General features: G+C 31.9%; 1 protein-coding gene across 1 annotated transcript in view; it reads right to left on the bottom strand.

The window, feature by feature from the left end:
- Positions 1-26,378, bottom strand: part of LOC129231383 (coiled-coil domain-containing protein 6-like) — a 52,970-nt gene extending 26,592 nt beyond the window's left edge. The window contains exons 1-3 of the mRNA XM_054865684.1: positions 25,980-26,378; positions 6,240-6,389; positions 3,129-3,361 (exon numbers count right to left, since the gene is read on the bottom strand). Coding sequence (XP_054721659.1) covers positions 3,129-3,361; positions 6,240-6,389; positions 25,980-26,189 — 593 coding nt within the window. The 5' untranslated portion in view covers positions 26,190-26,378. The remainder of the gene's footprint in view (positions 1-3,128; positions 3,362-6,239; positions 6,390-25,979) is intronic.
- Between the last annotated feature and the right edge of the window lie 334 nt (positions 26,379-26,712).

Genomic DNA, 26,712 nt, shown 5'->3' with positions numbered 1-26,712 from the left:
GTTTTTCTTTTATTGTGCCCTTTTTATTAATAGAAAATATATCACTTATTTTCAGGAGGACAGAGGTTCACCCATATTTGGGAACTTTGTATTTGATAACTTTCAGTTTAATGTTAATTTACAAACTTTCAATAATTTACCACTTAATATAAAATTTTTGTTAACTAATGGCTCTATTAATTTCAATTAATTAATTAATTTTAGTTAATTATCATATTATAATGATCAGTTTTAATTGGATTTTTCTTAGTCTTGTGTAATTATCAGCAACTAATTCTGCTTTAGCATGCCTCCTCTTTTTAAGTTTGTGCAACCTTGGACCCCCCCTCCCTTAACAAAGTTCTAGCTACGTGCCTGGCCAAATCAATATAGATGGTATGATTAAAAAGATTATTTTTCATTTAATATAGATGGTAGTTGATAGAGATGTTATTGAAGACAAAAGGATCACCAGAAAAGTGATAAAAGGTATTTTTAGAAATAATTTTGGCAACAGTAAGAGTGAGAAGGATTTTTGCAGGTGCATGGGACAGGAAGTGGAATGTCTAAACATTTTGTTTTAGTAGCCCAAACAAATTACACAAAACATTACTAACGGATACATTGGAAATTCAAAAACAATTATTAATTTTAAAATGTATATGTATATGGTTTTAAAATAAAAGAGTTTTAAAGTCTAAAAAGAAACCCTTCATGTAATCTGAAGTGACAGCAAATAATACCATGGTAAAAAAAAAAAATGATTTTCAGTCAAAATTCAATTTTAGCAATTAAATTAAAAATGCCAACTGACAACTTTTTAGACTTTTTCAACATTAATTTTAAAAACAAAGATTTTTCTTGAAATCGTGATAACAGTATACTAATTGCTTCAAGACTATGGGGTTCATACTCTATTTGAATAGAAAAATTCCATGACTTTTTCATGACTTCATAAAAATTTTCATGACATTGTAACATGAAGAGAATTTTCATATTAAACTTGCCAATTTTCAGAAATTAGCATCAGCAAAACTTCTACGCAGGCCCGGATCTGCGTACTCACAGACCCCGCAATGCGGGGGAGAAAGCATGTCCTTAAGAAGCCCAACGGCCCAGGAAATTGAAAAAAAAAAACTAGCGTTAAGACTTATTAACATTGTAAATATATGCTCTTGGCCTCTGAGGCTTTACAGATTTTGTTGCAGGGGGGCCCAAAAATTATAGATCCAGGTCTGCTTTTACATGAATTCCACTATCCCATCAAAGCATGATTAAAAAAGGTATCAGTGTACACTTATAAAGATCTAAACTATTCTTATTCGATTCATCATATAAATTTAAGTAAAGTAAAAATACAGTGAATGGAACATAATGTTTAAATGTCCAATTCTTTTTTTATAAACAGGCAGCATGATAATGAATGGGACAAAGGTTGAATGAGTCATTAACTAAGTTTCAGTAAATTAGCTTCAAAAGTTGCCTTTTAGTGTCAACTGTGCATTTAATCATCCACATAATTTGACAGTATTTTGGTTTTTTTAAAGTAAAGCCAAATTCTTTAGCAATTTCATGTTTCTAAACCAGATATTTATAATAAAAAAAAATTTCAATAGTGAATAAATCTTCTGATCCAAATGTACTTGTTTTTTATTTGCACATTTTTAAATGCATATAAACTTATAGGTTCAGAAATTTCAGATCACAGTGTTTGATTCCAGGTATTGAACGTAGTAGTACGGCCTGCAGAACTAATCCATGCAGCCATAGGCCGCATGGATTAGTTCTGCAGGCCGTATGTTGAGCACTACTGTTTTAGACTATTAGAATTCCTCTATTTTTGTGTTCTATCATCTGACTAAAGATTATCATTTTCTAAAACCTTTAACAAGTTAAAATAAACTCTGATAAATTTAATAATAGAGTTTTTACGAGTATGAAAATAAACTTAGATGCAATTTAATTGCATTTTTTTTGAGGGGAGAAATTAAGAATGTGCAAATTTGCTACTACAGAATATAAAAAGTAAGAAGTGTTTAAAATGATGGTAAATTCAATGTGAGTGATGTCCAAACAGTAAAATCATGTTGCAAAAAAAGATGAGCAGCTGCTACAGAAGTGGATGCAAAGAGATTTCAAAATTCAGATTTGTTGTTAGGATCGTTCAATTTTCCAATGTTAATACCTTTTACATGCAATATTGTTAAATCACTCAATCATTCAAATGCTCTTTTAGTTACTGTTACTTTCTGTTTGGCCAGGACATTTTTCCATGACTTTAAATACATTTCCACGACTTTGAATGAAAATTTCAATTTTTCGTGACTTTTTCAGGTCTGAAATTTACTTATTTTCTTTCCATGACTTTCCAGGATATACATGACTCGTGCGAACCCTGAAGACAATGAGTAAAGGCAAGGGAGCTAAGTCATTAATGACAGCTTCCTCTTTGCCTGTAGGGTTCTTTATTTTACGTAGCTTGAATGCACGGAAGGAAAATTCAAAAAAGGTAAAATAAACAACTTTACAGACACAGAAGCAATCATAGGAGCTCATCTTAAGATTGAGTACGTTGACCTTGCGGTAAAAAGATGCACAAATATGCGGCACTGTATAATCACATCTCAATAATTTTACCTTTTTAAGGAATATAATTGGCGGCAAATTCGTAGGGAATCTAAGTACTTCATTTTGCAAGGAAAAATATTTTTTTTCTTTCTTAGATCAATTTTCCATAAATTTGTTATTTTTTCAAAATTCCCTGATATTTCCCTGATTTTTCACTGAATGATAAAATTCCCTGACTTTTCCCTGATCTGTCGCCACCTTGCAGCATATTTTGTGAAGTTTATAACAGAAGGGTGCTTAGGAATCAGTTTGATGAGAAAATGACTTTTCAGAGGCCTCATCAAACCAGTTTCATTGAAAATTTGTCGAAAAATATACTATAATTTTGTATTACATAAACAAATTTTGAAATATTCTCTTTCAGTTACTGAAATATTGGAATCACATTGAAATCTTTTGATTTCATAAAAAACTTTATCAAAAATAAGATAAATATTTGCGGAAGAAAGCATCAAATTTAATTGCAACTTAAACCCATACTGTCAAACTCCAACCAGCTAATAGAGGAAACAACACTTCACCTCTTCTCGGCTTCCAATTTGTCCATTCGTTTCCACAGCTTGTTTACAAGCGCTTCCTGCTCTTGTTCGAGAGTATTTTCTAACTCAACTTTCTCCCTCCTTAACTGTTCCAAGTTGTGCTGCTTTGCTTGGGTCTGCGCCTCTAATTTCTCGATTTTTCTCATGAGCTTGTTGACAAGTGCTTCCTGCTCATGTTCTAATGTCTGTTCTAAGTGCACTTTTTCTTGACGCAGCTAGAAGTTGAAAAGGAGTAAAATATTCAAAAATTATATTAACACAAATCTTATATCTTTAAACGAGCAATTTTTGTGGGTATGTATATATTTCGTATCTCGCAAACGGCTCTAACGATTTGGATGAAATTTTGGATTTAACTGTAGTTTAGCATTCTAAGTTCATTTACATCAGCGTCTTTACAGAAAAAATGCTATTTTTTACAGAAACCAGTTTTTTAATATAAAGTCTAATTGAGTTAAGTCTTGAAGTAAACTGTGAATTGACGCATCAGGCAGACGATTTGCAACCATATCAATGAAAACTTGTCTCTTCTTGCTTAAAAATTTTAAACTTGTTTAGGGTTGCCAGGTTTGGCTGATATTGGCCCCTTTGGCTAATTTCAAACACACTTGGCTGAAAACAAATTCAAAAGCATTATGTAAGTTAATGTAAGGCTTTTTTCTTTTTTAAGTGAAACTATTGCTTGACCGTCCTATTTTATTTTATTCATTTATTTTCTTTTTACACTTCAAATAGTTTAACACGTTTTTTTAAATTTCGCATCTAAATTTTATTTTGAAGAAACGTATGTCTTGAGACTGTTTATGTTTTGTTAAGACAGTTGTTATCATTTGATGGAATAGGTTTGTGGATCAAAAGTTTTGATGGATATAATGCTGTATGTAGCATTTTCTGGCGTAAAGTGACCAACTACACTAAAAGTACTTGTTCAAAAAGAAAATCTCGATTGGGATAAAATCGTGAAACGCAAAACCAATTTCACCATAGCAAAACTGGCTCCAAGGTCAAAATATTTTAATTACTGACAAGAAAAATTATATAGTGGAAACAAATGTAACAGATAGTTTAAAGCAAAATGTTGATTTAATTACATTCAGAATCTTCTTTGTTTGGTACTTTAGTGTTATAAGAAGGTCGAGTGCTTAATATTTCGTTAAGGTGAAGCTTTTCAAGTAGATTTGGAAAAGTATTGAACCTTAAAAACACACGAGTTGACAAAAAATAATTCCTTTAAAGCCCAGCGAGGCTCGCTCGTCCAGGTACTATACAATTAAGTGAACAAGTATCTTATAATGGCTATCAGATTTATCAATTTTTTTTTTTCTAGATGCTCAACATCAAGCAGAAACACTCTAGGCCTCATAACCCCAAAAAGTGCTACATGCAAGAAGAATTAAAAAACAATTGATGAATACTCAACTGCAGTCTACGAAATTTGTTGTTTCTCTGCCCTTTCTAGAATTGAGCTTTATATAGTTATTCATATTCTACATTTCTAATACACATTAATCGATTATGGCAAAAATATTTGTTAAAATCAAATCGAAAAGCCAAAAAAAAAGAAATACCCATACTCAGTCAGACATATTTGTAACAGTTTTTGGAACAGGGAAAAACAAGTTTTGTAGCAGAAAAAAAATGCTAAAAATACTTATGTAAGTGAGAAAATCAAATTTTGTAACAAAAACAAAGCTGGTCGACATGAAATATAAAACTATCATTCTCTTTTTTTTTAGTTTTGGCTTCTCAACAAACACGTGACTCTCATCATTTTTTCTAAATTTTTTAAAAATTATTAAGGCAAAAGAAATGAAGGCGGTTTAAAATTCAAGGAGTTGGACTCAGAAGTTGGTCATTATTTTCCCACCAACTTCACAACTAGAGATTGCTATACTGGTTTTCAGTATTTTTTCACATGATACCAGAATACTGGTATTAATACCGGTATCAGAAATTTCCCTAAAACACTCAAAACTATAATGTTTCGTTGCCATATCTAATTATTATGCGCATAAGTGCATTATTTTATTTTTGTGAACAAATATAAAATGAAGGGACAAATATCGTAATAAAAAATTATTAATGGCAAGAAACATAATGCATATATTTAATGGTCACTGAGCCTGGAACTCATTCTAGTGAACAAATTTTCTGAAACTATTCTTTCTGAACTCACATAGGTTGGTGGGACTGTTAATAATGCGCGATACACCTCTTGTAACTGCTTTAAAGTCTTTCATCTTCAAATAACTCAAGCTTTAACTTGTTGGTTTTGAAAAGATTATTTTTGTGAATGTGGGGTTTTTTTTTTGTATTGTGAGTATTTTTTTAATCATTATTATTTATAGCTAATTGTAACTTTGAACGACAATTCCTTTCCAGTACCAACATCATTTTCAACGGTTTCCTTCTGGTCAGAATAGGTTTGCGTTTGCTTTTTATTAATCCTTAAGTTTAAAATTTACGATAAATTTGAGGTTATTTTTACTCTTTTTTTTCGTTTTCTTTTCGAAATTCTTTACAATTATGTAAATATCTGAAAGTATGATCGAACTGTTTATACCTCAACTATTTGCAAATATTGCAAGGCATTAATATGAATATTTTCTCGCTCATTATAAAGCCGAATAGCAAAACAAAACAGCATACCAATTCCGGTGACAGCAAATTACGGTTTTTTTATACTGGCAAGAAAACGTTTTTCTCAAAATTCAGTACAGTTAAGACAAATATTAAAAAACAATCACCATAAAGAATTTCTGCAATTGATGGCAGACCAGCACACATTTTCTCCATACAAAAACTTTCCCATTTTTTTAGATGCTCAGCATTAACACTCCTATGAGGCTATAACTAAATGATTAAATAAGCACTCAAACAGGACGATACATGAAAAGTCGGAAAGTTCCATATCATAGTCTCAGAGCAACAATAGGATATCTTAGTGTTATTCCTGGTATTAGATGTCTTAGTGTTGCTCTGAGGTGACAATGTGTTCAGTTAGTTATTATACAAGTTATTGAACATAAAAGGGACCACACAGTCCGCCTACGTCTTTTTAGTGCTAACTATGGGAATCGACTGAAATCATACCTGAGAAAGTTTTCTGAACAAATCATTTGTGAGGCACTCCTCCTCTTGTTCATAATTAATAGCAAGGGCTTCCTGCTCTTTTTTCAAAGCCTGAATTTTCTTTAGGAGGGTGTTGCTGATATACTCTTCTTCTTGCTCAGCTTTTGCTTGCTGAAACAAAACACAAAGTTAGCACATTTGAAGAGAACTACGCACATTTGTTGAAATTTTATTTAAAAAATATTATATGGTAGTGAAATGAAAACCAAGTCAAAATAACAAACTCTCTCCTAACTTAGGGAATAAGACTGCAGAAAGGACTTTGTTGGGTGTATTTCAAGAACAAACCTTCAATTTTATGAAAGGATTCCGGGCTGTTGTGCCGTGGTCTGAGTGTATATTCTCCAAACGTTTCGGCTGCATCTGCGGCAGCCATCCTCAGTGGTTCCGAGTTCGTAATTTCCTGGGAAGAGACTTCTTGGCAACTGATCAGTTGCCAGCACATCAGCAGCCATCAGTTGACGGCACAACAGCCCGGAATCCTTTCATAATATTGACACCGGCCGTGAAAGCCTTCACTCTTACATAAACCTTCAATTTTTCAATCTGAATTTTTGTCAGCCATATGGAAACAGTAGATGGGGCATGTATAGGTCAGTTTATCTACTTCTCATTTTTATCTAATCAAAAAATTTAATGAACAGTTTGATTTTCTATATTAAGTTTGGTGTCCTCCCAGTTTCGCTGATACTAAATTTCCTTCCCCGTTTTTCAGTTTCACCTTTTAATAATATATTTAATGGGGGAGGAAATTTTAAATGTTGGAGAAACTGGGGATAAACCATAAGATTCATTAAATTTTTTTATCATACCAGATTTTTTTGAAAATGTTCAATAGGGAGCATGCACCATGTTGTAAAATAAGATAAAGTTAATGGTATTTCATAGATTTGATGCTGGTGATGCCAAAAATCAACATTAAAATTTAAAACAATCAAACAATCATTCACTTAAGCGGGAAAGCAATTAAAAAAAAGATTTTTGTAAACAATGTCACGTGACTGAAAATGCCAGCATTGGGCCACGTCATAAAACTAGTGATGTTTCGGATATCCGAGGGAAAATAACGATCTGTATCTGTTACTTTTTTGACGGATCTTTTCTATACTAAAAATTCCTAAATATTTGAATAAAAGGCTATTAAATTCCGTTTTGATTGGTTTTATTCCCTATTTAAATAATAAGATATCATTTCTGAGGCGGGTCATTCCGTGTCAGATCATCACACGGTTTAGGACGGACCGTCACAGAACTGGATGAAACTTGGTACATGAAGAGATTTAGCCCAGTTATGAATGAAAATGCCAAAAAAAAAATTTTCTTTCACCTCATTCAAAAGTTATTAAATATTAATTATTCAAATTTTCATCAAAAAATGCTACACTTTGAGACGGTTAAATCTCATTTTCTCAGAAACTATAACAGATACAAGCTTGAAATTGGTCTTGTTTTGAAGCTCTTTTAATGTGCTTTAATTTGATGTGCAACTTGATAAAATCAAAAAATAATAATTTTAAAATTTAATTAAATTAAATTTTAAAATATTAATTTCTTAAAAATGGACAATTTTAAAATTCTGAAAAAATTCAAAAAATTACTTTGTGTTATCCTTTAGCATATTACCAAGTTTCATAATGGGATCTTAATGGGATCAGATGATACAGGGAGGACAAGTTTTACATATATCAAAGTTTCTGCATTTTGGACAAAATACCTTTCTGATGGATTACTCAAATATTATTCTAAGTCATTAAATTAGCACAGGAAACTATAAATGAACTGCTAATAGTAATGTAAAATTCAAAAAATTACTTTGTGTTATCCTTTAGCATATTACCAAGTTTCATAATGGGATCTTAATGGGATCAGATGATACAGGGAGGACAAGTTTTACATATATCAAAGTTTCTGCATTTTGGACAAAATACCTTTCTGATGGATTACTCAAATATTATTCTAAGTCATTAAATTAGCACAGGAAACTATAAATGAACTGCTAATAGTAATGTAAAACCTTCTAATGTCTTACACCTACTTTAAAATTGAATGAAATTAAAATAATAATGGAAAAAAATAAATAAAACTCACACTAACTCTTTTTTTTTTTTTTTAAATTTTTACTCTCTAAGCTGCAAAATATTTACAATATTGTTCTTTTCTTCAGCTGGTAGAGTATATGTCCTCCCTGTTGGCGTGATGGGATTTACTTCACAAATAATGTCCGACCACAGACACCAGAAAGAATCCCTCTATCCCCCCCCACCCCCATTTTTTTGTGGAAGGATCATTTTGCAATCCCAAATATACCCTCCCCCTCCGCTCTCCTAAAAATTTTCAGATCATCTTCATCCCTTCACCCCCCCCCCCAAATAAATAAATAAAAATGAACATTTTATGCTCTATTTGGCAAGCATTTCTAGAGGTTTAGTTTCCCTCTTCATGTGCTGGTTTTCTTTTCTAAAAAAAGACAACAAGAAGAAAAGAAAACGCTATGACTTAAACAAAACAAAAAAAAAAAAAAAAAGGATCTTGCAAAAAAAAAAAAAATAGTTTCAGTTTTATTCCTTCCAAAAGTCTAGACGCCTTTTGATGCAAGGGCACTTTTCTTTTTCTTCAGTTCATATGTGTTACAAAAGAAGTTCATGTGAGTGTACTGCTTTTGATTATTTTTGGAAGGGGTTTTGGTAACTTAAGGTGCAAAATCCATTCTTTCAAAAAAATATTGTCGCCCCCATGCCATAAAATTATGACAGGCTTTTATTAATTCATTTCTCCCTTTTCTTTAATATTAATAGTAACTATTATTTACTTATTTATTTTGTGTACTCTAAAATTAATATTGCTACAAACAATTATTTTGGCAAATTTTAAAAAAACAAAATTTGATTATAACCTCCCTCCCCCCTTTTTTTGGAGTTAGTAAGTTATGTTTTGAAACTAAGGGGGGGGGGGGTGCTTTTGAGATTTTATGGTACTGCTGACTGAACTCCACAAGCAAAAACATGAAACATGTTGACAAATTGGTCAATCCCAAACCAGTGACAGGTGGAGAAAAAAGTAGTGAGGCAGAACGAACCATTGGATCTCATTCTCAATAGCCACCCCCAGTCTGTTTCATTTTGTTAGCAAAGGGGGTGAAAAAGGTAGCTTACTGTTTCAGATCTGAATTTGTAGTGGATTATTTTAAGTTCACATCCCCAGAGAAAATATTTTCTTTTTTTCCCCTTTCTTCCTTTCCTTTTTTAAAATTTTATTTCTTTTTAATTTATTTTTCTCAATAAAATGAGATTTAGATGATTAATATTTTTATTAATGAGTTATTTTTCAGGAACAAATTGTACTAAGAAAAACTTCATTTCTAGTAGACAGTTCTGCATAAAAAAGTGAACAGTTATGAAGCATATTTATTTATTTATTTATTTTTTTGCACATAAAATAATAACTATTCAGCACAATAACCCATATTTTAGCAGATATTTGAAACTTGTCCTCCCTGTATCAACTGATCCCATTAAGATCCCAATATGAAACTTGGTGAGATGTGAGAGGATAACACAAAGTAATTTTGTGATTTTTTTCAAAATTTTAAAATTGTCCGTTTTTGAAAAATTTAAATTTTAAAATTTATTTAAATTAAATTTTAAATTAAAAAATTTTGAATTTTATTAAGTTGCATATCAAATTGAAGCAGATTAAAAGAGCTTTAAAACAAGACCAATATCAGGCTTGTATCTTTTATAGTTTCTGAGAAAACAAGGATTAACAGTCTCAAAGTGTAGCATTTTTTAACAAAAATTTGAATAATCAATAATTAATAACTGCTAAATGAGGAGAAAGAAATTTTTTTTTTTTTAGCGTTTTCATTCATAACTAGGTTAAATCTCTTGATGTACCAAGTTTCATCCAGATCTGTGATGGTGCGTCCTAAAATTGCTCCAAATTGTGTTGATTTGACGTGGAATGACTCAGGCCAATTTGTACCTGCTGTCGCAAAAAGGAAGGTATAATAAGCTTTAAAAATGTGTATATGTGCGTCTATTTGTGATATCGTATCTCTTAAACAGACAAACTGATTTTGATAGTTCTTTTTTCGTTCAAAAGCTGACTTGAAAGAAAGTGCTTAGATTAGCCTCGTTTTTGTAGAACTTTAATTACTGGAGTGCCGGAGATATTAATTAAAAGCTGACTTAACGTTTTTCACAATTATGGTTGTAAAAACTTACCGTATGTTAAAAATATTGGAGCTAATTGAAAGAACGAAGTTTACTGCGTTTTATATTTATTTGGAACTTCCAAGTTATATATAGAAGGAGCTATAATCCTGTTAAGTGAGTTCTAAATGCAATTCTAAGCCCTTATACGCGTGATTGGTAGCGATTTCATAGTCGGAAAACAAGACGAAAAAGCTCAATGATTAAAAATTTCTATCTGCTGTCAGTTCATATTTGCTAACAATGTGTGTTCTGACCCGCAAAATTCATCTTCATATGAGGATAGGTAGAGTATATGTCCTCCCTGTTGGCGTGATGGGATTTACTTCACAAATAATGTCCGACCACAGACACCAGAAAGAATCCCTCTATCCCCCCCCACCCCCATTTTTTTGTGGAAGGATCATTTTGCAATCCCAAATATACCCTCCCCCTCCGCTCTCCTAAAAATTTTCAGATCATCTTCATCCCTTCACCCCGTCCCCCCCCAAATAAATAAATAAAAATGAACATTTTATGCTCTATTTGGCAAGCATTTCTAGAGGTTTAGTTTCCCTCTTCATGTGCTGGTTTTCTTTTCTAAAAAAAGACAACAAGAAGAAAAGAAAACGCTATGACTTAAACAAAACAAAAAAAAAAAAAAAAAAGGATCTTGCAAAAAAAAAAAAAAAATAGTTTCAGTTTTATTCCTTCCAAAAGTCTAGACGCCTTTTGATGCAAGGGCACTTTTCTTTTTGTTCAGTTCATATGTGTTACAAAAGAAGTTCATGTGAGTGTACTGCTTTTGATTATTTTTGGAAGGGGTTTTGGTAACTTAAGGTGCAAAATCCATTCTTTCAAAAAAATATTGTCGCCCCCATGCCATAAAATTATGACAGGCTTTTATTAATTCATTTCTCCCTTTTCTTTAATATTAATAGTAACTATTATTTACTTATTTATTTTGTGTACTGGGTCAATTCTGAGAAAAGGTGAACATACAGCTCAAAATAAAACATACATAATATGTACAAGTAATACATCAAATTAAACCTTGGAATGTCTATTTTCATTATTTCATAACAAAAATATTATTTAAAAAAAGTTGGCAACAATGAAGCCTCTTCAGAGTAAGCTACAAGCGCCATTTGCAATGCACATAATACATGTGTGTTTGGCAACAGCAGTTGTTTACATTTAATGAATTTCAAGATGGTTGCCTCCTCCATATGTGATAGCTAGAACATTTTTAAAGCTGTTTCTACAACAAAAAGTTCAAACTTAAAAAAAGAAGGTGAGTAATTTTAAGTTTAAAATAACCTTATTGAATGTCACAACCGTAACAAAAAGTTTGCTTTTAACTAGAAATACTCCATTCATTTGATTTTTACTGTTTCATAACATGTGTTCTGTATTTAAAAGTAATCAGACACATGTGTTTGACATTATTAATATACCAAATTTTGTTTGCATTAATAAATAATGTGTTTAATTAGTGTTACGGTTGTGACGAATTGATTGTTACGGTTGTGACCTTTCTTTGTTACGGTTGTGACAATGCAATATTTTTCTACTGCTTACATTGTGATTATCAGTATTTAAGTTTAAAATTATGTTAAAGCTAATTAAGGACTTTCTTATATCTATTGAGTGTAAAGTTCCAACTTTTTTATTTTTCAGAATAAGGTTATAAACACAATTTATTTTTAAAAAACTGACTTAAAAAAGTAGTAATTAAGTTATAGTTTAAAAGGTTATACTTTAAGTTATAGTTATTAATTGAGAAACAGAAAGTTGAACATGATGTGAGGAAACATGAACAAATGTCTTAAAAATATGTTTAATTTGCAGATTTATTTAAAATGGAGTCTTCGGTAGAAAGAGTTAGACAGTATAGAGAACGTGCGAAGCAGAACCCAGAAAAGCGTGCTGAATATCTCAAAAAGGAAAAGGAAAGAAGTCGCCAAAGGCGAGTACAGGAAAAGCTTAAACTCTCCACAAAATCAAAGAGGGTCTTAAAAGCTGAAGTAAAAAAGAAAAAACTTAATCAAAATAAAAGACAGAAAAAGTGCCGTGAGATGAAAAAGAAAAAATTGGTCGGCAGTATTTGTGTTGATAGTCCCATTGGAAGCTATGGTGCTGAATCTACTTTTAAAAAAGCAGTTGTTCGCGCTCGGAAAACTTTGCCAGAAAGTCCAAGTAAGAAGCTAGCTGTTGTTCAATATTTAGCAAACAGTTTTGCAAACAGTGTTGCGTTACTTCCAACAAAAAACAGAAAGGCAATGCAATCAGCAGAAAATCTAGAATTAGTGTCCAAGTTCTTTGAGAGAGAAGACATCAGCCATCAAGCCCCTGGGAAAAAAGACTATATTTCTATCAAAGATGATGAAACTGGAAGAAGGATCCTCAAGCAGCGACGCCATATGTTTACCACCATAGATGAAGCTCGGGCTATTTTTTGTGAAGAATATCCAGACATTTATGTCAGCAGAACAAAGTTTTTTGAAATGCGACCAAAGCATGTCCTACCATCATCTAAAATGCCGCATAACGTCTGCGTTTGCAAATATCATGCCAACATGGATTACATGTTAAAAGCAGTTCCTAATCTACATTTGAAAGCTTGGGAATTAATCGAGTTATCTGTCTGCAGTCAATACAATGAGGATTGCATGCTTAGTAACTGTGGGGCATGTGAAAATAGGGTAATGGAAGTTCTTCTTGGTGCAGTAGATGAAATTGAGCTTGCTGCTGAAGTCTCCTGGAAGACTTGAAGAAAATAGAAGGAAGAGATAGAATAATTGATGGGAATGAGGAAGGCGATACATTAGAAACTTTAATTTCAAAAATAACTGAGGAGTTTCCTAAATATTTATCTCACTGCTATGTACAGAGATTGCAAGATCAATTATTTCAGCAAGCAAGAGAAAATATTCAAACTAATGAAGCTATTATACAGTTAGATTTCTCGGAAAATTATGCTGTTCTCACGCAAGATGAGATCCAGTCTGCTCATTGGGCAAATGATCAGATAACTATTTTTACAACAGTAATTTGGATGTTAAACAGGTGTGACTCATATGTGGTCGTGTCCGACTATATGACCAGGGGTCTGTCCAGGATTTTTCACAGGGTCCGTTTTTTGTGAAAAATCAAATAATTTTGTGAAAAATGAATTAATTTTGTGAAAAATCAAATAATTTCGCAAAAAAAAAAAAAAAAAAAAAAAAAAAAAATTAAACGAAATTTTAGAATTTAGAGATGGCACAAACTGCATCACTTAAACTTAAAGTTGAGTGTTTTCCTCTTCTATGTCGAGAAAATCATTCTGGGGTGTTTTTCTGATATTTGGGGGGGGGGGGGGTGCATCGCTCTCTCAATATCAATATTTATCTACCATTCTACATTATGTTAAATTTTAAATTATACTAGAAATATTTCTGTACAGTATTTAAAATAATTGTAACAAAAAAATAAATAAATAAAATTCAGAATAGGGTTTAGCATTTAACTTTTTGACCCAAGACATTCTTAAAAAGCAAAAGTTTCATTTAAAACTTATAAATTCCGTGATTTTAACAAAAATAAAAAGATATTTTAATTGTTTACCTCTTAACAAAGCATAACAATCATCAAAAATTCGAAAAATCGGATTCCCATAGCGGATGCAAAGAGATCGCAATTCTCAAAGTGAAGGCATCAAAAGTATAAAAACGGCTTGTCAAAGAAATATTTCTGATAAAATTCTTTTAAAATTGCATTTTAGAGTCCTATGATAAACATTTCATTAATATCTGTGGACACAGTTGACGCAAAAAAAAAAAAATAAAAAAAATAAAATAAAATAAAATAATAATAATAATAAAAAATAAAATAAACCATCTATTCAGCATTTTAATTTTTGACTCATAACAGAAAATGGAATTTTGCTTTAAAAACTTGAAAAGAGAGTTCTAACAGAAATAAAGAGACTTTTCATTTATTTGCATCCTAATAAAGCGAAGTTAGCTTGAAAAAAGAACAAAATATGATTCTCATATCGGATGTTAAAAGATAGCAGCATTTTTCAAAATGTAGACATCTAAAGAAAAAAAAAGGGTAATTAAAAGAGTTTATGTAAAGTTAATCATCCTTGTTAGCATCGAAAAATCAAAACCCAAATAGTTTTCTCCCAAAATAACAATTAAACATCGCACTGCACCCATAAAAACGCAAATATTGACAAACTGGTAAAATGATGAGAATATTTTCTAATCAAGTCATTATAAAGGTTCAACGCCAGACGCTAAGTGGTGATAATTTTGAAGTTGGTAACCCTATCTGAAGCGATCATATTTTTTCCCCACCCATATCCCCCCTTTTCCCTATTCCTTTGTTCTAAAGTTCTAAGTTCATTTCGCAGACACATATTATTATTGCTTATTTAATCATGAGTGGGGAGAAAAATGCTTACCAATGCCTTTTCAGAAAAGTTTACAACAACACCGCTGCAAATTAGCTGTGATAAAACAAACAACCATTATATTTATTTGGCAGTAGCAATTATTTATCACTTGCAGGAGCATCGCAAGAGTGCCGATTTTTTTTTATTTTAAAATTAGCCGATTTTGTATAAGCTGATCCCTCTAATTTGATTTTAAAAAAGGTTAAAAAATTACCGGTTTATACACAGAAATATGCATTATTTTGCTTTCAGATTTGCTCTTTCAATAAACAATTTGTGAAAGATCTGATCTTGTTTATCAGAATTTTGTGAAGGGTCCGTTTTGTGTCTTGTTTGATCGTTTTGTGTCTTGTTTGATCGGGATTTTGTGAAAGGTCTGTTTTGTTTCATCGGGATTTTGTGAAAGGTCCGTTTTGTTTCATCGGGATTTTGTGAAAGGTCCGTTTTGGTTGATCGGATTTTTGTGAAGGGTCCGTTAATGGACCCAAATATCCTCTGGCCAGACCCCTGATGACTCATGGAAAATATGCTGTTTGGACTTTCTTAAAGGCTCTTACAAGTTCTCTTAAGTCCAAATACCCCAACCTTACAAAAGTTCATGTATTTTCAGATGGTTCATTTGTCCAATTTAAAAACAAGTTCAATCTGCTAAATCTATGTTTTTTTAAAGAAGATTTTGGCCTAGACAGCATGTGGTCTTTCTTTGCCACATCTCATGGCAAGGGAGCTGTCGATGGCGTTGGTGGTACCATTAAGAGAGCAGTTGCCACAGCAGTCTTGACACGAAAATATGTCGTCCGCAATGCACAAGAATTTATAATGAGTGCTCGGGAAGTAACAAAATCGATATCAGTACTTTTAGTTACTGAAACTGATGTGAAAAAAAGCATTGATATGTTAGACCAAATATGGAACAAGATTAATCCCATTAAAAACACACAATCAATACACCATGCTATCCCGGTTAAAGGAAAGCATGGTACATGGAATGTAGGTACCACATTTACAAGCTCCCTATCTCAGGTAAAGGTCAAGATTTACGGTCGCCACTCGCCACGTGGCGACTCAGTTTTCAAAATTGGCGACCCCAAAAAATCTCTACAGTCGCCAACTTTTTTGGGGGGTTATTTTTATTTTAGATCCTAAGAAAAGAATTCCACACCACAGATGCCTCAGTACAATAAGCATTCACCGATAGAGACCTTATCTATCGGACATGCAAGCTTTGTAAAATAAACAACACTCCGACTGAATGTTGTTTATTTTACAAAGCTTGCATGTCTTTTCTCACTGCCTGCCTGAATGTTGGTTATTTTACGTTGCTTGAATGTTCCTCTTACGCGATTCAGGCAATGTAAAATAAGCAAAAATACAGTGAATTAGGAAGCCATTTGCACAAGATCAGAGCGTTTGCTCCTTTGTCTTGACTCTGTTTTTCAAGTAATTAGCGTACTATAATCATGATTTCAAGAAGAAATCATTATATTTTAGATTATATTTTAGATAAATTTTGATTATGCCTTCAAAGTAATTACCTTTTCACGTTTAGTTGCTCAAATGGTATATTAAATTCAAACTTTATTTTTTTACATCGTATTATACACCTGGGATTATACGAAGCTTTTTTTTTCTTCAGGCCCATTTTAGAACCTGCAGATTATAGGCCGCCCGCCGATAATACACAGGAAAATATGGTTATTAAATTACAGGGTTCGTACGCTCCAGGAAAACCTGGAATTGTCTGGGAAAAGTCAGGAAAATTTCAAATTTTGCCCCCAAAAAAGTTTTTTCCAGGGAATTTTGAACCTTGAGTTCTAATCTTCGTTTTTATCCATGTTTCCTGAAAAAAAAATGTAAAAAGTTTTGAGGCAAAATGACGTTGGCAATAAAATAAAAAAGGCGAACCAAAAAAAAAAACAAACTTCCGCGGACGCCATTTTTGCCCCTCAATAGTTCCAAAGAAAAAATTTCCTAGGGTGAACAGGAATTATGCACAAATTTAACGGGAGAAGAACATTTCCTTCTTCTAACGCACAAGCCTGCGGACGGTAGGGGCAATTGAGAAAATCGTTTTTTAATCGAAAAGTCTTTTCAGCTACGAATGAAACGTAGTCGCCATGTTCGGTCATTCATAAGATGGAAGTAGACACGATGCTTAAATGCCTAAGATTCCAAAAACAAAGCAGAATTGGATGTTTTCTTTAACTGTAAACTAATGAAAACAACGCAAAATAAACAACGCAAGTTGTTTATTTTTATTTTTTATTTTAAATATGTAATTTTCTTGAGAAATGAAAATTTTTGTTCTTAAAACTTAATCTTATCCTCATTGCCTTGGACGCAAATGTGCTAAAAACTTTTCAACTGAAGTGTAGTTTCATGAAAATTTATTATTTTTAAATTGTTTTCATGCTACAAATTCAAAAAATTATTTCTTAATTTTTGTCGTAGCCGCCATATTTGGTCATTCCAAAGATGGCAGTACACAAAGCCTTTTAAGTGCCTAAGTTTCCGAAAATAGCATTGGATATTTATTGCAATGCAAACTATTGATAACAGCGCAAAATGTGCCCTTTTTTCCGGGTAATTCGTAATTATTTTCTGGAAAAATGCAAAATTTTATCTCTAGAATTTTTTTTAATTCTAATTGATTTAGACGCTTATGTGCTAAAAACTGACTATTTTGTCTTATAATTGTAGTTTTTTAAGGATAAATTATTATTTGTAACTACTTTTATGCTACAAATTCAAAAATCTACTCATTATCTTAAATTTTTTACTTAGTCGCCATATTTGGTCATTTGCGAGATGGAAATAGACAAAAATTTACAAAAACATAATTAGATGTTTATCTCAATGTCTATTGAAAGCAATGTTTATTGAAAGTAAATGTGCAAAAAAGAAAATTTTTAATTTTAATGCAAGCATCCTTTATATGCAAAAGGAAAAAAAACTGATTATTGGCATTGACTTATGATTGACGGATGTTGACTTTTGATAGAATGCATTGTATGGTATGCCCATCGATGCAACAAGTTAATCATATTTATACTGAAAAATAGCTTTGTACTTTGCTTAATATGTTTTGTGTTACATACTAATAGGAAAATAAAAAGAATCGTAAACCAAAAGCGGAGAAAGATTGCTGCTGATTACAGCAAAACGTTAATATGCATGACATGTGGCATCAGAGAAACGTTAAAATAAGTTGAAAGTACATTGTTTTTAACAAATAGTTAACAAATGAAAACAATTTTTAACGAAATGTTTTTTTTTTTTTTTTTTTTTTTTTAAACTTGACAGAATTTTTTTTTAAAAAACCAAGTTTTTTTTTTACAAGTGGAAAAGTTTCAGTTCTTACACATTGCTACTTTGAACAATTTTGACTATTTTGAAAATATTGTTACTTAAATTTAATTTGGAGTAAAGCGAGTAACCTGGAATTTTATAAACAAATAACCTGGAAAAGTAAGGGAATTTTTTTTAACCAAAAGTGTATGAACCCTGTACTTTTTTCAAATTCTTTTTCTAAAACAGTTTTATGTTTTGCTTTAAATCTTGTTCTGAAAGTATGAAAATATTATGCAAATTTTGGCTCTTTAAAAAAACACACCATTATGTATGTTTTTTTACATAAATCCTCGAAGGTCGTTCCGATCCTATTTGATTCCCAATTAACTCAAACAGTCTTTATTCTGAAAATCGTCAAAATAGGAAAAAAAATTAATTAATTTAAAACTTAAAAAGGCAACTTGTTTTTGAATGCACAAAGACCCCCCACACCCTGTTTTATCATTCCTTTACCATAGTCAAAGTTCCATGTTTTCCCATAAATCCTGTATTTCATTATAAATCCAACATCATTAAAAAAAGAAATAAAAAAATATATTTCTATAAACTATATCTTATATTTCTGCTGTGATGTGGACAGTAATACTCGCGATCGATTAGGAATACGTTCCATTGAAAATCGTTTAAACAACGGGGGCTAGTTTCTATTTATTCGAATAACAGTTGTAATTTTTTAATCTTCAATTGCATCAGATTAAAATATAAGCCAAATAGCCAGTCCTTTGATTGTTTTCCCTTCATAGTCATCCTAACATGGCGACGCTGCGTATTGAACGTAGTCGCCATGTTTGATCATACTCTTAGTTCAAATAATGCAAAAAGCATGATTTTTTTTTTTGGAAATATATTCTTGGTAAATGCCAAATTGTATATTACTGGAGGAGGTCTGTAGTTAAATATTTTTATGGCAAAAATTTTTTTTTCACTGTGGGACCATGGTACTGTGTACACTACTTTATTTTTGGCTTAATGATTTTTTTTCTTATGAAACTTTAAAATGGGTGGAATGAACCATTTGCTTCAGGAGCTCCCAACCTTCACCCTATGCCTCTTATGTTTCCATGATTAATATAATTTATATTTCTTGTTAGCATTCCTTTAGCATCACTTTCATAAGATTTGTTTCAAAATATACAAGTCGAAATCCCCCCTTCCCCCACCCCCATTCTTGTACTACAGCGCTGTTTTCGAAACCAGGTAAAACTGGTGGCCACCAAGCTTTTTGAGCCTAGTGGCCATTGGCCACTTGAAAATTTTCTGAACATTGAGGTCTAATCTCAGGTAGTCGTAAAAGAATATAATGAAGAAAGTCAAGATAGTGAACTGGAACATTCTGATGAAGAAATTACGCATTTTGATTTAAAGGAAAATGACTGGATGATTGTGCAGTATGACGATTCCAGATATCCTGGAATTGTTACTAAAATCACAAAAAAAGAAGCAGAAGTGAATGTAATGCACAAGGCAGAAGGCCATTATAAATGGCCTAGAAAAGAAGATAAAATACCTTATCAATTAAAGAATGTGTAAAAAAAATTAGTGCACCTATTCCATCCGGAACCAGGGGACAATTTTTGTTCAAGGAAAGTGTTTAAATATTTTGCTTTTGGATAACACATACTGAAGTACAATAAAACCTTTTTCACAAAGTCAATGGCTTATTTTACTTAATTTAAGTGTTATATTAATTGTTAAGTTATTTTATGTTGTAATTCTGCAAAAAAAAATCGACTAATATTCACACATATTTACAAACTTTATTTATTATGGGTACTCTGTCACAACCGTAACACACTTGTCACAACCGTAACATTAACTGTCTAATTTTTCTCTCACAAACTAAAAAAAAAAAAAATCTCGAGATCAACTATAAATGATAAACTAAGCATCCTATGTAAGCACTCAGTTTTTTATTTTATTCTATGTTTTCTCAGGGGGCACAAAATAAGGATTGAAAAAGACTTGGAAAACAGTGTGCACTTTTTGGGTCACAACCGTAACAGCACTAAATTATTTTTTTTAATGGAAAATAATTAAATTTGCAAAAAAAAAAAAAAAAAAATGAATTGCATATTGTACACTGAGGTAAGAGCTAAATATTAAAACTTTAGAAGTGCTTTTAAAAAGCATAACTGCTGCGTGCCATCTGATTAAGTTGTGCATTGTGTCACAACCGTAACCAGGATTGGCCCTACTCTAAAATTAATATTGCTACAAACAATTATTTTGGCAAATTTTAAAAAAACAAAATTTGATTATAACCTCCCTCCCCCCTTTTTTTGGAATTAGTAAGTTATGTTTTGAAACTAAGGGGGGGGGGGGGTGCTTTTGAGATTTTATGGTACTGCTGACTGAACTCCACAAGCAAAAACATGAAACATGTTGACAAATTGGTCAATCCCAAACCAGTGACAGGTGGAGAAAAAAGTAGTGAGGCAGAACGAACCATTGGATCTCATTCTCAATAGCCACCCCCAGTCTGTTTCATTTTGTTAGCAAAGGGGGTGAAAAAGGTAGCTTACTGTTTCAGATCTGAATTTGTAGTGGATTATTTTAAGTTCACATCCCCAGAGAAAATATTTTCTTTTTTTCCCCTTTCTTCCTTTCCTTTTTTAAAATTTTATTTCTTTTTAATTTATTTTTCTCAATAAAATGAGATTTAGATGATTAATATTTTTATTAATGAGTTATTTTTCAGGAACAAATTGTACTAAGAAAAACTTCATTTCTAGTAGACAGTTCTGCATAAAAAAGTGAACATGTATGAAGCATATTTATTTATTTATTTATTTTTTTGCACATAAAATAATAACTATTCAGCACAATAACCCATATTTTAGCAGATATTTGAAACTTGTCCTCCCTGTATCAACTGATCCCATTAAGATCCCAATATGAAACTTGGTGAGATGTGAGAGGATAACACAAAGTAATTTTGTGATTTTTTTTCAAAATTTTAAAATTGTTCGTTTTTGAAAAATTTAAATTTTAAAATTTATTTAAATTTAATTTTAAATTAAAAAATTTTGAATTTTATTAAGTTGCATATCAAATTGAAGCAGATTAAAAGAGCTTTAAAACAAGACCAATATCAGGCTTGTATCTTTTATAGTTTCTGAGAAAACAAGGATTAACAGTCTCAAAGTGTAGCATTTTTTAACAAAAATTTGAATAATCAATAATTAATAATTGCTAAATGAGGAGAAAGAAAATTTTTTTTTTTAGCGTTTTCATTCATAACTAGGTTAAATCTCTTGATGTACCAAGTTTCATCCAGATCTGTGACGGTGCGTCCTAAAATTGCTCCAAATTGTGTTGATTTGACGTGGAATGACTCAGGCCAATTTGTACCTGCTGTCGCAAAAAGGAAGGTATAATAAGCTTTAAAAATGTGTATATGTGCGTCTATTTGTGATATCGTATCTCTTAAACAGACAAACTGATTTTGATAGTTCTTTTTTCGTTCAAAAGCTGACTTGAAAGAAAGTGCTTAGATTAGCCTCGTTTTTGTAGAACTTTAATTACTGGAGTGCCGGAGATATTAATTAAAAGCCGACTTAACGTTTTTCACAATTATGGTTGTAAAAACTTACCGTATGTTAAAAATATTGGAGCTAATTGAAAGAACGAAGTTTACTGCGTTTTATATTTATTTGGAACTTCCAAGTTATATATAGAAGGAGCTATAATCCTGTTAAGTGAGTTCTAAATGCAATTCTAAGCCCTTATACGCGTGATTGGTAGCGATTTCATAGTCGGAAAACAAGACGAAAAAGCTCAATGATTAAAAATTTCTATCTGCTGTCAGTTCATATTTGCTAACAATGTGTGTTCTGACCCGCAAAATTCATCTTCATATGAGGTCAGCCCTCGGGGCCATGTTTTTTTTTTCAAAATTTAATATTGGTTTTTTGTTATGTATTTGGGGTTTATGTTATTTATCATTTGGTTTTTCTCGGCATGCTTCAAAAAAAAGCGATACTAAGTCCTCTATTTACTGATTGTAAAGGTGTTCCCGGCTGTTATTTCGTTGATCTGGGTAAGTTGGTTGGAATGGGTCAGCGCTACATTTATACTGAAATAAAATGCAAAAAAAATATTTCTATCATGTCCAGAAGCAGCTTTACACTCTTGCTCCTGTGTCCTACATCTAACGAGCAGGCTAAAAGTAATTTTTCACATTTTATCTAAGCATTTTAATGCAAAGCTGACTCATTTCTTCCAACTCTCCCTCAATTTTAACAGAGATTTCTTTAAAGAGCAAATCGTAGTCTTGATTATATTTTTGCCGTAGATGACATATTTTGAAGAAACAGTGCCATTACCCTGACGGGATACCTTCCTTAGTAAATTTTACACTTGGGTAGTTGATTTGGGGGAAAAAAATTTTGAGGTCCGTATCCGCAGATCTTGACACTAATGATCTGGATATGGATCCGCGGATCTACTTTTTTTAACGATCCGGCACTTCACTACATAAAACACAATTCTTTCTCTGCTCCGCTACCGCTTGTGCAACAATCAATGTTCATTTCCCAACACATTGCTTTTCCGAAAGTGGACGACATTCATTTTTTTTTGCCTTTTTTTGGCGCTTTTCCCGTTTTTGTGAATATTTCAAAGATATTTGCATCACTTTTCGCTTTTTCTTAAAATTTTCAGGGCATTATGATCTATCTGTGAGCCAAAAGTTTTCATCTCTGATTTTTAAGACTATAGTACAATCTCGAAGGAGCTGTGTCTTCTTATCTGTGGAGGTTGATAGTTCCCATTGTTCACTTGAAAAGGAAAATAAGGGGAACGAACAAAAAAGAACAGGTTTTTATGCTCTGGCTACATTTCTGATTCTGGGTGCAATCATTTTCTTATATCATAATCAGGATTTTCTTTTGTAATCGTAATTGTAATCTAAGTAAAATAATCCGTAATTTCCCCATTGTAATCGTGTAATCTTGACTTTCTAAAAGTGAAAAAATTTAAGCCACCCTTTTACTAATGTATGAAAAGATAACATAGTTCAATAGTAACATAGAAAACAAATTCTTTCTTTAATCGACTATTCAGTGATTCAGTGCTCGTCCTCACTCCTCCCAGTTTGCAAACGAGAGTCATAAATCGAGCCCTATCTTAAGTATCCTGTGGGAGTTTCTGATAAGAATGTATCAGGGCTTTTTGGGAACGTATTCCCAAATCCTTACAATTGGTCATTCATCAGTTTCGCTTTCATCTATCAATGTTGAGCAATCAAGCGAAGCACTTTGCCGCCTCAAAATGTATTTTAGCAGAAAAAGTACAATTATATCAAAAGTACAACTTGGCTTTGCAAAACAAAATGCTTTTCGGTTTTTTATACTTTCATCAGAAAGTAGTAAATGACTGAAAAGATTTTATCAAAAGAAAATCGAATTCACATTTGTGTTTCAGTGATTCTTTAAACACTCTTCTTGCCTTTACATGTATTGCATTTATTTTTTGCTACATGACATCTAATCTAAACTCTGGTGAGTAAGATTTTTTTGTATGTTTTCAAAATAATTTCTCACATAGTTTCATCTTAAATATATGTTTATAACTGATATTATCCCTAATTAATGAGTCTGTATGAAAGTAAAAAGTTTGCATGGATAGATTTTCCACATTAAAATTAATATGTCTTCAATAATTGTTTTCCATAGTGTGTAGAGTTCTATTTATTTTTATGAAAGTAATGAAAGCTGCAGTCTCCCCCCCTCCCCTTAATACTTTAAAACTCAGCGACAGTGGTGGCCGCTAAGTTTTTCGGGTCTAGTGGCTACTGGCCAGTTGGAAAATTGTCCAAGTCTTGACTTTCACAAAGGACTTAAATGTATTTTATGAAAACTTAAAATAAAACTAATAATAATACTGCAGATTATTTTCAACTACCCAAAATATTGTCACAGATTGGCTAGAAAGTTTTTGCTACTGGGTCTCTACGTTTTATCTATTCTCAATTGACACATCACAGCAGGAAATTTCATTACAAAAAGCAGAGCTGGCTTTCTTATTATCCTTTGGCAGCGGGTTAAATACTTCAGTTCTAGCTCAACAATAGGTTAAAATAAATATTCATCATTTGGGAGATATAACCATCCAATGCTTAAATTATTTAATTAACAAGAATGTTTCTGATTCAATCCATCACGCTTCGAAACCATGCTTGCAACAACTTAATTACATATACAGAAAATTTGATCATTATCGGTCCAGCCGTTTAAAAGCCTTATGGTGACAAACGTCCGCACAGAAGATTTTTATATATTAAAATTAGATTTTTATTTCAATCAGTATTTAATTATTAAATAATTAATAAATCATTCAATGAAATTAATAATTCAGTTTTGAATAAATATGCTAATTAATGTTAATCAAATATTGAATAAAAAATGAATATATTTTTCTTTTTTTTTTTTTTTGTTAATTAACTTGAGAGGCGCCGGTTTTCCCTGGATGCCCGAGCCGAATTTTATTCCGAGTCCGATTCTACCTGCCACACAAAGAGGCTGATGTTGGAAGAGGGCTTTAACAAATGGGGGACAGAAATTGTGAAAAACCCAGAAATGGGCTTAAAATTGCCAAAATTTTAGAGCAGAATTCATTACTCCCGTCTTAAAATACCTGGGGGAATCAGTAAATGCAGGCATATTTGAGAGGGAGGGGTGCTTCCCTGCTGTCCCCTCTTCACTGCAACACGACTGGATTTCGGAAAATATTTTAGCTTAAAATTATTATGCATTTTCATTGCAACTTCAAAACCCCTCCTGTCTTGGAAACTTTCCAAAATTGGAAATCTAAAAACTAAATTTTAGGTTGTCTTTGGTCATAACCGAGGAGGATACGTGACTACATATGAATTTGCCCCGATTGAGGAAGAAGGCAAATAGTTTTCGTGTCTGTTTAGTATGTGTATAAGTCGTGTACAAGTAGTGGGAAAAAAATAATTTAAAAAATTTTGAAAATTTACGAAATATAGCAATTTTGAAAGGCTTGTTTCCTTTTTCAATGATACATAAAAGGTTTTTAAATGTTTAAAATGTTATACACAGATCCGTCATTTAGGTGATCCAAGGGGCCTGGATTTTAGAAACATCACAAAATTAAGCATTTTTACAAGTATTTTGTTTTTTCTCCTATGAAACGCATTGAACACAAACCCTTTGCCTCCTCCAGGAGGACTTTGAAATGATGAGCCTGATCATACACAAATTTGGGTTAAAAATTATCTATTTCTGAAGGAGGAATAGGTATTAGATCACACATTCAGGGACGCCTTGAACTAAAATTTTTGGAAGCAGGAACATTCTCATTTTGCTGAATGAAATTTCAGTTTTATCAAATGATAAAATACGAGTATGCATACGTATACATACATCAAATGATTGAATAATCTCGATGCTGTAATGTTGTCCTTAAAGTTATTGAATCGTCAGAAAAAAATTCCGAAAATGGTTGCTGGTCGTCACATTTGTATTTATAAAATGATCTATTCACATTTCAAAACAAGAGGAATTAAACACGCATTTTACGTACAAAAAGAGTAACATATTGTAACATTTGACAATGCAATGTTTATCACCGATTGAGTCTTACCCAGGAGCCATGACACAGATAGATTTACTTACAAGAGAAACTTTCATTTTCTTGCAAAAATTATAATTAATAAAATAGTGCCCACATAAGTAAATAAACTTTACTTACAATATTGACACTGACTTGACGAAGATATTTGTTTTCTTCCTGTAAACTTTTGATTCTAAATTTATAGGTTTCGACTTCTAACTTCAAAACTTTATTTTCTTGCTGTAGACTTTCAATGCGTTTCTGGAACTGTTCTCTTGTCATTGAGAACGGAATTGTACACAATCCATCTACAGATCCACTGTCGCTTTCACTTGCACTGTCCGCCATGTCTCTTTCGCTATTTATATTTCAAAATTTAAGATACATAACTGGTCTAAGATGCGAAAACAAACCTCAGGAGCATTTTGAAGAATTTATGGCTCATAAAATTAACGAAATGCTCAACGGTTTGAGCCTTAAACAAAATATTTACGGATGAATACCGGAAAGATAGATAGAAATTACCGCTCTACCAATATAGCCATCTTTAAAAAAAACTTCATTAATGTTGCTATGATGGAACTTTTATATTTCGCTCTGCCGCTAGGGGGATTACGAGTTTTATAAATGTAATATTTTTTCAATTAAAAAAATGTATCAAATGCTGAATATGACAGAAAAAAAGGCCCGCTAATGTAAACATTAAAAATTTAAGTGTACAAGTTAATTAAGAATCCCTCAATCATGGAGATAGACTGCATACCCTCAATAAAGTATAGAGAGCGCTGCAGGCAGCCAGCAGTAATAGCAGCTGAAAAATGCGAAAAGGTAAACCAAACACGATAGAACGTATAAAGTGCATTTTAATGTT

This window comes from Uloborus diversus, chromosome 1 (genome assembly GCF_026930045.1).
Source record: "Uloborus diversus isolate 005 chromosome 1, Udiv.v.3.1, whole genome shotgun sequence".
NCBI lineage: Eukaryota > Metazoa > Arthropoda > Arachnida > Araneae > Uloboridae > Uloborus > Uloborus diversus.
Note: the sequence above shows the minus strand (reverse complement) of the source record. Positions and strands in the feature narration are given on the sequence as shown.